At 47.6% G+C, this 12,580-nt stretch overlaps 1 protein-coding gene across 1 annotated transcript; it reads left to right on the top strand.

The window, feature by feature from the left end:
• The first annotated feature begins 1,608 nt into the window (after positions 1-1,608).
• On the top strand, positions 1,609-11,624 carry LOC113409152 (butyrophilin subfamily 1 member A1-like). The gene is made up of 4 exons (XM_026662767.1): positions 1,609-1,714; positions 3,344-3,694; positions 9,410-9,691; positions 11,353-11,624. Exons 1-4 carry the CDS (start codon positions 1,609-1,611, stop codon positions 11,622-11,624), a joined length of 1,011 nt encoding a protein of 336 aa, XP_026518552.1.
• Positions 11,625-12,580: the final 956 nt, after the last annotated feature.

Below are 12,580 nucleotides of genomic sequence, written 5' to 3'. Positions count from 1 at the left end.
TTCCCGGGCCCAGAATCGCCGTTCCACAACATCAACATGACCCATTGGCACCATGATGTCCTCGGCGCGGGTTCCCGTGCTTTGTGACAGGTCTGTGCCACTCTCAGACTTCAGGTCCTCACCGCGCTGCCGTAACCTCCTCGCCCGATTTCTCAGCATCTGCCTCTGGGAAAGGTGGATGATAAGGTGCGAGGTGTTGACAATGGCCATAACTGCAGCGATGGTCGCAGCGGGCTCCATGCTCGCAGTGCTGTGGCGTCCGCGCTGTCACTGACCAGAAAAGTGCGCGAACTGATTTCCCGCCGGCGCTTTCAGGGAGGGAGGGCGGGAGTGACGGTTGGATGATGACAGTTACCCAAAACCACCCTCGACACATTTTTTTCCCCAGAAGGCATTGGGGGATCGACCCAGAATTCCAATGGGCAGCAGGGACTGCGGGAACTGTGGGATAGCTGCCCACAGTGCACCGCTTCCAATGTCGACGCTTGCCCCGTTAGTATGGACTCACAAAGTCGAATTACTGTCCTTAGTGTGGACACACCCGTTCGACTTTGTAATATCGATTCCACATATTCGATTTAAGTAAAATCGAACTACTCTCGTAGTGTAGACATACCCTTAGTCACCTGGCCTATGGAGTCTGAAAGTCCTTAGGTCAGCACAGAGAAGCAAAGTTTAAGAGAGGGTTCAGCCTGGCCAGAGCTGGGGCTCTGCCGAGCCGTGCTGCTGGAGGGTCCAGCTTGGCTCCCTCTCTCCCTGTCCCTTTTTTGTCTCTCAGTCCCAAGTGAGTCCCTGTGTCTCTGTCAGCCCAGTCCTTTAACACATACACCTGGCACCTTCGCCCTTTGTGCTCCAGCTCCCGGCTATTGCTCCTCTTCCCTGTAGAGAGGTGGGGGGAAGAAACTTGGTGTAGGAGTTGTTGCTTAATCGTTGAGGCTTCCCATTGTCTTTTCAAAATCCTCCATTGATATGGGTTGATTCCAACCCAGACAGTCCGAGTGGCTCTACATCTCAGACACCTAGCCTGTTCGGCCATGTCCCAGCGAGAGAAGCAATTCTTTCCCCCAAAGCAGTAACGAAGCGATGCCAAGGGGATCGGTACAGAGTCCTACCGATAATTCATAAAAATATTTCAGTAAAATTCCCCACCTGTCACACCTTCATGAAGAAAATACATGGGACTAAACGGCTCTTTAATACAGTGGTGAAAGCCATAACAAGAACCAATGGGTGGAAGTTAAAGTTGGACAAATTCTAATTAGAATTAAGGCACAGAATTGTAACCATGAGGGTGGTTAATCACTGGAACAAACTGCCAAGGGAACTGGTGAATTGTCCATCTCTTGCTCTCTTCAGATAAAGACTTGGTGACTTTCTGGAGGATGCTTTAGTCAAATACCAGTTTGGGCTCAGTACAGATCAGACTAGATGATCCAATGGTCCCCTCTGACCTTAGTCTATGAATACTGGGAAGTGCGCTAATGTAAACATAACTGACCAATGGACCAGGACTATGAAAGTCAGACAACCTGGCACTGGCACTGTCACTGCGTGCCACTCACTCACCGTCTGGTTTGTTGTTTCTCCCGTTCCTTAGACCAAGCTACGATGACGGGGAAGGTTCCCTCATTCTCCCCCGGCTCCACAGTGAGCTCCGCTCTGCCCAGCTACGTCGCTCTCTGCCTCACTCTACTGGTTCACAGACTGGCATCAGGTAGGAGCTCCGGTCTCCTCACTGGGTTTGCTGGGTTTGCTGCTGTTGCTGGTCATCACCATCCACCTTGTATCACTGCCTTGTCTTGTAAATCATGTCTGATCAACCTGCCAACAACCAGCAACATGGAGAAATCACAGGGTATACCTGGGTCCCCAGTAACCATGGTTACTATCTATACACCATCTTGTCAGGCCTTGACACTACATCCATCCTACTGATTTCTGGCAACTTCTAAAATACAGAACACAGTGAGCACCACTACAGGGCTCGCAAACTATTTAAAAAGGACACTATCCAATTCCTATACACTTCACTGACAGATCGAATACATCACAAATCAGACTCTTCAGCCATGAAGGAGTCCTAAATCCTAGGCTCTCCAGTTTAGACATAACAACCCAGAAGTCATTCATGCTGCACTAGGCACATCTGACTAGGGCTCAGAGCTAGACCTCATCGCACAGTAAGGCTGTGAAGATATTTGTTGGCTTCTTCATTCTGTGCCTTCAGTGAAGCCCTGATAGTGACCCACTCCACCCCTGGGCTGGCTCCTCAGTTACTTGGCCATTTTGGTTCCCTCTTGCTGTGGTTTCCATCCTGTTAATTTAACGAGCTCTGTCCGTCTCTCCTGATGCTGAGTCTCTGCACCGAGACTCCGACATCCTGTGCAGCTCCACAGTGACCGATTCTCTGTTTCTTGCACTGTTCTATCTGCCTCCTTCTCCCTCTCCATTATCTGACCTCTGACTTTACCTTTATAGCCATTGTCGGCATAGTGATGATCTATTTTCATATCTTTACACCTTGTCAGCCTTTACACCACCCCTCCTGCAGATGAGGAGGCCCCTATGCTGTAGCAGCACGAAAAGGCCTTGGTGTATGAGAGAACCAGGCCCCCAGTATCAATATCCCCAGGGTGTCCATGAGAAGTTAGAACCCTATTCAGAGATCATAGGAACAATGTATAACACTCATGTGAACTCTGTGTGACAGATATTGCAGCCACATGTGGTATTTTGGGAACTATCAAATTCACTTTATGAATGTTCTGTTTATTTTTGTACCCCCTTTATCAATAATATATGTACGTGTTATATGTGTCTTTGTGGGTTTGGGATTGTAATCTATGCCATGGGGGAGGGTTACCCCATCTCTTTCGGAATTTTCAAGCCATGGGGGATAATTACTTGTAGGACAGGTAATAGTTCCAGAGAAGTACCACCCCTAGGGAGAATTGCATAAACTGGGTTAGACGAGGTCCCAGAAGCCCAAGAGAACAAAGATTTTTGGTATAAAAGCTGGATTTGAACTGACCAGAGGCCCGAGATCTTGGGCTGCAAATTGACAGGATCTGTTAACCAAGAGGACAAACCCTTAGAGAAAGGTTTGAAAGACTTTGGAACCTACCAAAGAGTCCCATGTGCCAGATGAGAATCCTTTGGTATAGTAACATGTGTTCAGACCTTTGATTGGTTTATGATAAATTTGCTCTGTCAGGCTTTTGTCTTTAAATGGTCTCTCACTTCTAACATAGGGTGCTCACTTACTGTGTGTCTTACTGCTGAATTAATGCCATTTCTAGCCCCTCGCAGATTTAATTTCCTTTTTTCATTGTACATTTCACAGCACAGTTCACAGTGACTGGACCTAACCGTCCAATCACTGCCTCCATAGGGGGGGAGGCCATCCTGCCCTGCCACCTCTTCCCCAGGATAAGCGCGGAGGACATGGAGCTGAGATGGTTCCGATCCAAGTTCTCTCCAGCTGTGCACCTGTACCGTGATGGGCAGGATCAGTACGGAGAGCAGATGCCAGAATATCGAGGAAGAACTGAGCTTTTGAAAGACGACATCACCAATGGGAGCGTTTCCCTGAGAATACGCAATGTCCGACCCTCCGACGATGGGCAGTACGTGTGTTTTTTTTTTCAGTCCAGTATCTCTTATGAAGATGCTATATTGGAACTGCAGGTGGCAGGTCAGTAACTTGTTCTGATGTTTTAATGTCTTCAACAGGGTAATAAGTGGAGTCAGAAGGTTCATTGTGAGATTACACAATTTTTTTTTATTATAGTGGGGCAGTAGCTGTGCTCTGGATAAGGTTGATTCTAGTTTGCTGTTTAATATCCATCTTTTTCTAAGTTCTCTAAAACTCAGATGCATACTCAGATTGTCTTGAAAATTGCTGCGACTCATTGGAGTCTAGGGTCGGGTTAGTGGCCCATAGTTGAGGTCTTTAGAGCAAGGAATTAATGAGATGCACGAACACCTCTAAACAATTAAGTGAAATTAACATGTTGTGCCCAGTTGCAACTATTCTGTGCACACCTGGGGCTGAACAATGACTCTGGTCCTCCCCAAACTGATGCCACCAGCTGGGATTGATCTCGGCTCGTGTCTGACCCCTTCAGGGTAACAGTGGTTGATACACAGGGCCCTATAGCCCAGAGCCTGGTCTAAGAATGGGAGAATTGAGGAATTCCCCATCCCCAGCACATGTAGAGGCAGGAGGCCTGACCCATGAAGGTGCTGCCAGAGAGACCAGCAAGGGGACACAGGTGCAGCTAGTTCTGTAACCATGACATGAGGTTTAGGTCAGGTGTAGCGAACTCCTGGTCTCCATTCAAACACTGAGCCTGCTCCACACAAACCACCCCTGACTTGCAAAATGTTATCACCTCATCTCCCTTGCCCTGAGGATTCCTTCTGGGACGTTGCCTTCACTTACCCCTCACCAAGCCCTGTAGATCACTGGCATATCTGACACCAGGCTGCTGACAATCCCCATGGCAAGGAGTCTGTGCCCTGCTACTGACACAATTGGCACAACTCAGCACTGAAATGAGGCATGATTGATCCCTCAAGGTACACCTGCACCTCTCCGCATATCACAGTGACAGCTCTGCTAATATGCTCCAAATAATCCCCTCCACTAGTCGTTACAGCTACACCAAGTACAGTGCATGCAGTTTTAGTGCATGCAGACAATTCCCAGTGGTTATTGCCATCTCCAAAGGGGAAGAGTTAAGCTTGTTTGGGTTTTTCCCTTCCCTATGGATTTCCTGGTTTTAGAGGTCCAAGTTTTGCTGAACAAGGCATTCTGGAAGGGCAGGAGATAACACAGAGTTAGGGTTGTCTGGAGGTAACAAAGTTTTTTGTCAGTGAATAGACATGAGGAAGGATTACAGGAAGGGGGCATTGTTTGTGTTGTGTTCCACAGATTTGAATTGCAGCATGTATCTGCCTGCACTGCAGCTGCATTCCCTGTGTTCAGTGTAGCTGTACTGATCAGTGGAGAGAGTAGTGGGGACAGGGTCTCAGAGCTGTCACTGTGCTGTGGAAGGGCAGGAGATAATATCACCAGGCAGCCTGAACTCTGTGCTAACGAAGGTTTTGTCAGTGAATTTTCTAGGTGTTGTTTTTTTGTTTTTGTTTTTTTAACAGAAAGGGAAACGTTTGTTGTAGGAGCTAGTGGCCATTTACGTGGTTGTAGTTCTCACCTAAGTTTGCAGTTGCTACACGACTGTGCCTAAGTAATAATCAAAAGTATAGTATAGTGCTTTTCCATTAGTAGACCTGAAAGAACTTTACATCATTATCCCCATTTTACAGATGGGAAACTGAGACACAGAGCAGAGATGTGAGTTGCCCAAGCTCATCCAGCAGCTCAGTGGCAGAGCGAGGAATAATCCCAGTCTTGGGAACTCTCTGTTAGGCCACTCAGTTGCTCCATGGTTGCTCACTGCCCGTCCCCCCTGTATCTTCTGTAATAGTGCAATGGGGATAATGGTCGTTCTTAGCAATGTTCGCAGTGTGTAGCTCGTAACAGGGCTGGTGAGAGAAGTCTCATCCCAGGTCTCCGTCCCAACACCTTGACAGTTTTATTACACAGCGGGTAATTTAAGCATGTGAGAGGCCTGCATTTCTGGCTGCACACATGACAGGCAGCAGCTTACTGACAGGCCACACAGTACCTCGATTATATAGCCTGAGCTGGTCTTCTTACCCCAACAACTATGCTGAGCTGGGCCCCCCGGCCCTGTTCCAGCCACACTTCCCCAGCCATGTTGCAGGCCCACCCAATCCAATTCCCCCTCCCCCACACACTCTGCCAACCCCACACAGGCATGATATGTATTTTAACTATTCATTTCCTGCATTTTAGGTGTTTACATTTTCACCACATTCAGCCCCCCATCCTACATCCCCTTGATCACAGATTACATGAGGATTTAGACACTCCCAAGAGTGGCAGGGTCTCCCAGATTCTAGGATATACAGGGGGCGGAAAAAGGACCTCAGAGCCCTGCAGAGGGGTAGGGCTCCCCCCCAGATCCCATCATGGGAAAAGGGAGAATTTGGGGCTGACAGGACTCCCTGCCCCTAAACCTAGGACTTTTACTGCCACCCCTCACCATATCAAATCCCTCCCATTCCACTCCTTCCCCTTACCTGAGGAGGCCCCAACCCTTTTTTCTCCCCTCCCACCCATTCCCATTTCTCCCCCTCCCCATAATATCCACATTCCTTGCTGCAGACCCAACCCCTTTTCCCCTGTTCCCATCTCCCCTACCACCCCCATCACCTCTCCCAGCAAGTGTTTGCATGTGTAATTTATTTTCTTTTCAAATTATTTGCTGGGTGCAGATTACAGCTCAATAAAGAAAAACAAAGAAAATAAAAAACAAAAAATCCACTCACATTGAAGTAGGCCTTGTATACCCTGCCAAGTGTTGTCGACAAAAGTTATGCCAACAATCAAAAAGCACTATAACATTGATAGTGCATGTTCACACTATACTGCCTCTGTCGGCAGAGCACATCCACAATTGGTGCTCTAGCATCGACAGTGAGAGCAGTGCACTGTGGGTAGCTATCTCATTGTGCTATTCGCCACCATCTGCAGTTAGGAGTTGTGGAAAGGCGGAGTGGATCGCAGTGCATCATGGGTGTGGCTTCAACATCCCATGATGCATTTTTCCATCCCAGCATTCCATGAGCTTCAGACTGTGTTTCGTTGCATTTTTCAACTGTTACAAGAGGTGAATTTTTCCGTAAGGATTGAATGCTGAGTGTGAACTAACAATGATGCTTCTGTGTACTGTTTCTTGTGCTAATGCAAATGTTGCCTTCTGGAGAACTCCCTACATACTGGCCAAGCACCTTTGCCAGCTAAGGAAGTGACCAAGGCATAGCATGGAGAACATGTACCAAGAAGTGCTCCAATCCTCAGAGGCGGAGAAAAGAGAATGCAGGAAGTGGAGAGAAAAGGAAAGACAAGACCGAAACCGTGAGGAGCACATTCTAAAGGGACAGGAGCAAATGATTAAAGTGATGGAGGAGCAAACAGAGATGCTGAAGTCCCTAATCACACTTCAGTCAGAGCATATGTGTGCTCACCTCCCCATCTAACCCTATTGTTGAAGCACTGCTTGAGGCTGTCCAGGTTTCCCATGTAAGATTTCATGAGTCATGGCAGTAAGGGGTAGTCTGGGACTCCCAGGATCACTATGGACATTTCAACATCCCCCACTGGAATCATCTGGTCTGGAAAGAAAGTCCCTGTTTTCAGCTTTCCGTACAGGCCAGTGTTCCTGAAGATGCAGTTTAGTATATATTAGTGCCCGATACTCTTACAGTCTCACTTATTTATCAGTTTAGTCATGTAGGCATTGGTGGCCGTCCCTCCCCATCAGCCTTGGAATGAGGCCACACCCCCTTGCTACCACATTTCTGTAAAGGCAATCCTTAGTGGGGAATTAGCAGTCGCTGGAGCTCAGGCCCTCTGGGCAGGGCAGAGAACCAGACAGTCTAGGGAGCTCGGGCACTTAGGCAGGGAGGAGCACTGAACAGTCTATCACCTGACGACATGGCTCAGGCAGGTGGCAGACAAACGCAGGCCTCTTGGCCTGAGGTGAGTAGGTGGCCACCCCAGGGGTGGGGCAGCCGCAGGGGGTAGAGGGACCCGGGACCCTACTCCACTGCATCCCAACCCAGGCCTTAGCAGTGGCAGAGGGCTCGATCACTGGGGATCCCACCACAACACACTGATCAGCACTCTTGTACCATCACCAACTATTGTCTGGTGTCCCTGCGCTACTTCCTATGATCCCCTTGTCGTGCACCTTTATCTTGTGGGGTGTCCTCCCTCTCCCCAGGGTTACACATCTAGTGGCAGTCCCAGCAGCTCTTCTGTGTCCTTGTTGGTTTATATCTCTGGCAGCCCCTGCGAGTCCTCAGTGCTGCAGAGGTTCCTCGTGGGTGCAAGACCCAGCAGTGGGTGGGAGGCATCTGTCTCCTTCACCATCTCCAGCCCAACTGAGCTGCAGCGCCCACCTTTTAAACTTCCTGTCCGGCCCCTCTGCTTCTGGCAGGGTGGGTGTGTCTTTCCAGGCTCCGCCCACCAGGGCCTGGAGGGAGGCCACGCCCCCTCGCTACAAGTCACTTTCATAATTGATGCCCTGCATGACCTCTATGGGTTCAAAAATTTTTTTTTTTTTGGTTTGTTTTTGTTTTTCCCCAGGTTTTGCAAATAATGAATGTAGTATTTTGTTATTTATATACTAGTGCAGGGGTTCTCAAACTGGAGGTTGGGATCCCTCAGAGGATTGCGAGGTTATTACCTGGGTGGTCACGAGCTGTCAGCCTCCACCCCAAACTCCACTTTGCCTCCAGCATTTATAATGGTGTTAAATATATAAACAAGTGTTTTTAATTTATAAGGGGTGTCGCACTCAGAGGCTTGCTATGTGACAGGGGTCACCAGTACAATAGTTTGAGAACCACTGATCTAGTGCATGTTTTTGCGTTGTTTGTGCATATAAGTTTTGTTCATTATGTGTTTACATTTTATATAAAAACAATAAAAATAAAGTTTAAAAGAGAGACTCCTGAGCAGGGAAGGCTCCAGACATACATCCCTTCTCTACCTCTCCGTGGAAGATCTTCTGTGTGAAATTTCCAAACAGTGTAAGGCCTTCTGTGCACACCAGCTGCAACCAAAATAACTAAATGCGTTTGAATTCACACCTTTGGGTAAATTGAAGCCTTATTTCAGATTAAGATCAGTTTAGCTCATCAGTAAAAGTGTGATCTGGGGCAGAAGGCATCACCTTAACCCTGCATTTCTGTGTTATCTAATGTGTGTATTTTGTGGGTGTGAGTGTGGGTGTGTTTCTTGTCTCTCAGAGGAGTCCAGTTTTCTGCTACCAACTTCTGTGCTCTGGAAGGGTACAAGGCACAGCCGAGGCAACCTGAACTCCCTAGTAACAAAGTTTGTTGGTAGTGAACCAATTGAAGGTTTGTCTATACATACACGTGCACTGGTTACAATGAAGTAGTGCAAAACCCTATATGGACACTTTTAAATGGTTTGGAAATGGCTTATATTAATTGAGCTTGAGTCGATTCCTTCTTAATTTAAGAATGTCCACACAGGCGTGTGCACTGGTTTAACCAAATCACTTTAACTAAACTGGAGCAAATCTGTGCATAGAACAGCCCTGACATAACATTAACTTTACTTGCTGTATATTAATATGGGAATCTGACCAGCTTAACTGACCAGCCACACTCGTGGACTCACATTCGATTATTAGTTTAATAGGAAATGTCTTTTGATAAGTGTAATAAAGCTTTTGGCTCTCTACTGGGCACTGCAGGATTATCACAAGTTCATTTATTTCATCTGTAGGTTTGGGCTCTGCTCCTGCCATCTCTGTGGAGGGACATCAGGACGGAGGGATCCGGGTTGCGTGTCGATCAGCCGGATGGTACCCAGAGCCCAAGGCTCAGTGGAGAGATCTCCAGGGGCAGCTCTTACCATCAGCCTCTGAAAAAATATCCCCTGAGGCCGATGGCCTGTTTCAAACAGAGGTTGCTATTGTTCTAACAGAAGAGTCCAACCAGAAAGTGTCCTGCTCTGTCAGGAACCCCCGACTCAACCAGGAGAGAGAGTCAGCGATTTCCATAGCAGGTCAGTGTCCGTTCCAGCCACACATGGATAGACCGAGACGCTGCAGACATGGGTGGAGAGTATTTATCATTGTGTCTCCTATTTATTTATTGTCCTGGATCTTCAACGTGCTGAGCACGTCTTGGAAAGTCCTGAGCAACCTCTCACGTCTCTTTGATTCCAGTAGAAGCTTTAGGTGTTTAGTACCTTACAAGCTGGGACCCGATTGGCCAGATTTTCATAAGAGCTCAGCACCCAGCAAACATCGTTCTTCTCAACTGGGGATGTGGGCGGGGGGAGGATGGAATTCTCCTTTGTTCTTGTGCTGTAGTGAGGACTGTGTTGGAACTGCAAGCTGTCACTACCAATTTAAGAGTGGGGGTTGGGGTGCAGGTTTTCCAGGTCCTGTTTGCAGGCTAGTGGGCTCTGCAGCAAAGTGAGCAGAATCAGAGTTTGTCTACAGGAACAGTTAGTTTGTGGCAAGGTGTAAATCTGCCTCACTCTAGCCTGGTGCACACTGTCTGTGTGGACCCTGCTACATGCACTAACAATTCCATAGTGCGCTTTGATCTGTCCTGCTTTGAAATGGGAACAGTTCAGAGTGCACCAGGGAACTTTTAGTGTGGTGCAGCAGGATCCACACAGCCTGTTAGTGTGCAGCAAGCTAGTGCAAGGTAGATTTACACCCCAGCCTGCCGCGCACTAACTGTTCCTATAGACGAGCCAAGATAAAGCAGGGTGAGGTGAGTTGTGCCCGCTGCCTTAGGGAGCAGCCCCTCTCTCTGTTGTGGGTTCTTGTGTGTTAATATTCTGGATTCTAAGAAATAAAGTCATGTTATGCTGCAACCTCCAAGCTTCACTTCAGAGGACCTAGATGCACGCTCCCCACAGAGCCCCCTAGCCTGCAAGTAGCACCAAGAAACTCCTCTGTCTTTAAAGTGTCAGCTCATAATTTTTACACAGTTTTCAATACACCAGTCACTTAACAAGGATCCTCTAGTCAGCCATTGCTCCAAGGCCCAGGACTCTGGAGGAATTTTTACTCTGAATTTCCAGTCTCAAGTTTGGTTTTTATTAAAATTCTGCATTAACATATGTTGGGTTAGACTCTCTTGTGTAACTGAACCCCAGTGAGCACAGTAGAGTCAGGGGTGTGAGGCAGCTGGTCACAACCCTCCGATTCTGAGGGCCAGTCTGCACTGGATGCAGCCTTGGGATCACTTAGAGCAGCCTAGGGCAGGGGTAGTCAATTATTTTTTGTCAAGGTCCAGATTTCTTGGTCAAGGTATAGTCAAGGTCCAGACACAAGAGAAAATAATAATAATAAAAAACAATGATAATTAAATAAAAAGATTCCAGGGTCCATTCAAAAGCATCCTGTAGTCTAGATTTGGCCCACAGTCCACCTATTGACTACCCCTGGCCTAGGGACTGCTTGAACTTATGCCAGTGGGAGGTAGGTGTAGCATAGCAGAGTCCACCCAACCCCCTCCCATTAATTAACCATGTTCAGTAACCAGGCTTGGACTTTCATTGGTTTAATAATAAAGCACAAAGGAGCCACATCTCACTGTGTATTTCCCTGTGAGAGTCTTTTAACTAGTCACAGAGTTACCACTGTCACAGTGTCCTGCCTTCATTCTGCGCGTTTGCTCCCAAGTCAATGGCACTTTCTCTTGCAGAGCTGTTTTTCCCGAGGGCCAATCCCTGGATGGTGGCTCTGGGTGTGATCCTGGCTCTTCTGGCTGTTCTCATTGGCCTGGCCAGTTACTGCTTCTGGAGGCAACACAGAGCGAAAGGTGAAGTAATGAGAGGGGGGAACTTGGTGAGAGAGAGAGAGAGACCAAAACCAAAACCAAAATTAGAGATACAGAGATTAAGAGGCTATGATTCAATGTTTGGAGGAGTTTCAGGCAATGGGAGCCGGGTGGAGGGGGAGCTGAATAAATTATGACTTCACATGTGAACCGAGAAGTGTCAAGTGGTTTCACCCCGTCAGATCTCACTCAGGGATCCCAGTCAAATGTGAGTCTAAACTATTCCATGTGAATCAGCATGGCTCAGTTTGAAACACTCATATAGGGCTCAGTGAGCTGGGCTTGGAGCTCCGACATATGGAACTTGGCTGCTTGCAGGAAAAACAGAAAGCAAAGTAGGAGAAGAGAGGGGTTTGTTACAGCCCAATTCTGCCCCCTAATCTGTGCTTCCAAGTAGGAGCTGTGGATGGGCGAAGTAGTGTCTGTGCAAATGGACAGGTTAGCAATTACCTTAGCTACACTAAGATATGCTCAGCCTGTGATCCTGCTACAGGAACAGGGCAATGAACTCTCTATTGTAGTATAAGTACTCAACTGTAGTTTTTTCTCTGGTCACAAAGGGCATAAACTGGCCTTTGGTGATCTGTGAGTTTATAGGGAGCTGGGGTTTTCAAAGCTGCCTAATGGGTCTGAATACTCAATTTTTGTTTAAATTAATGGGCACTGAGTGTGCAAACCTATAAGGCTGCTGTGAAAATCCCACCCAGAGGGTTTTCTCGCCTGAAGAACTGTGAACTTTATGTAGAAATTTGCACGTGTCGGAAGACTTGGGAAGGGGAAATGTCTGTTAAAATGATTTCCCAGTGGGGACGGAAGCAGATAATTCAAAGAGCAGAGAGCAGCTGTGCTGTTTACTTGTGAAAGTTGGAACTGCGCAGGGCCGGCCCACAACATATTGGCACCAGAGGCAGGGAGCTCAAATGACGCCCCCATGCCCCCTCACTTGGGCCAAAACTTTGAAAGGTCTCAATTCTGCCTTCTTCCTGTGCTACTCCTCTCATGGTACTGCTCTGCTACCTACCCCAGTAAAGGAGAACTAACAACTTAAAATGCCTTGTTCAAAAATTTTAAGTAACACTTAACTTTCAAACGC

Source organism: Terrapene carolina, unplaced genomic scaffold (genome assembly GCF_002925995.2).
Source record: "Terrapene carolina triunguis isolate 2854851 unplaced genomic scaffold, T_m_triunguis-2.0 Scaffold30191, whole genome shotgun sequence".
NCBI lineage: Eukaryota > Metazoa > Chordata > Testudines > Emydidae > Terrapene > Terrapene triunguis.
This window is presented reverse-complemented; position numbering and strand designations above follow the sequence as displayed.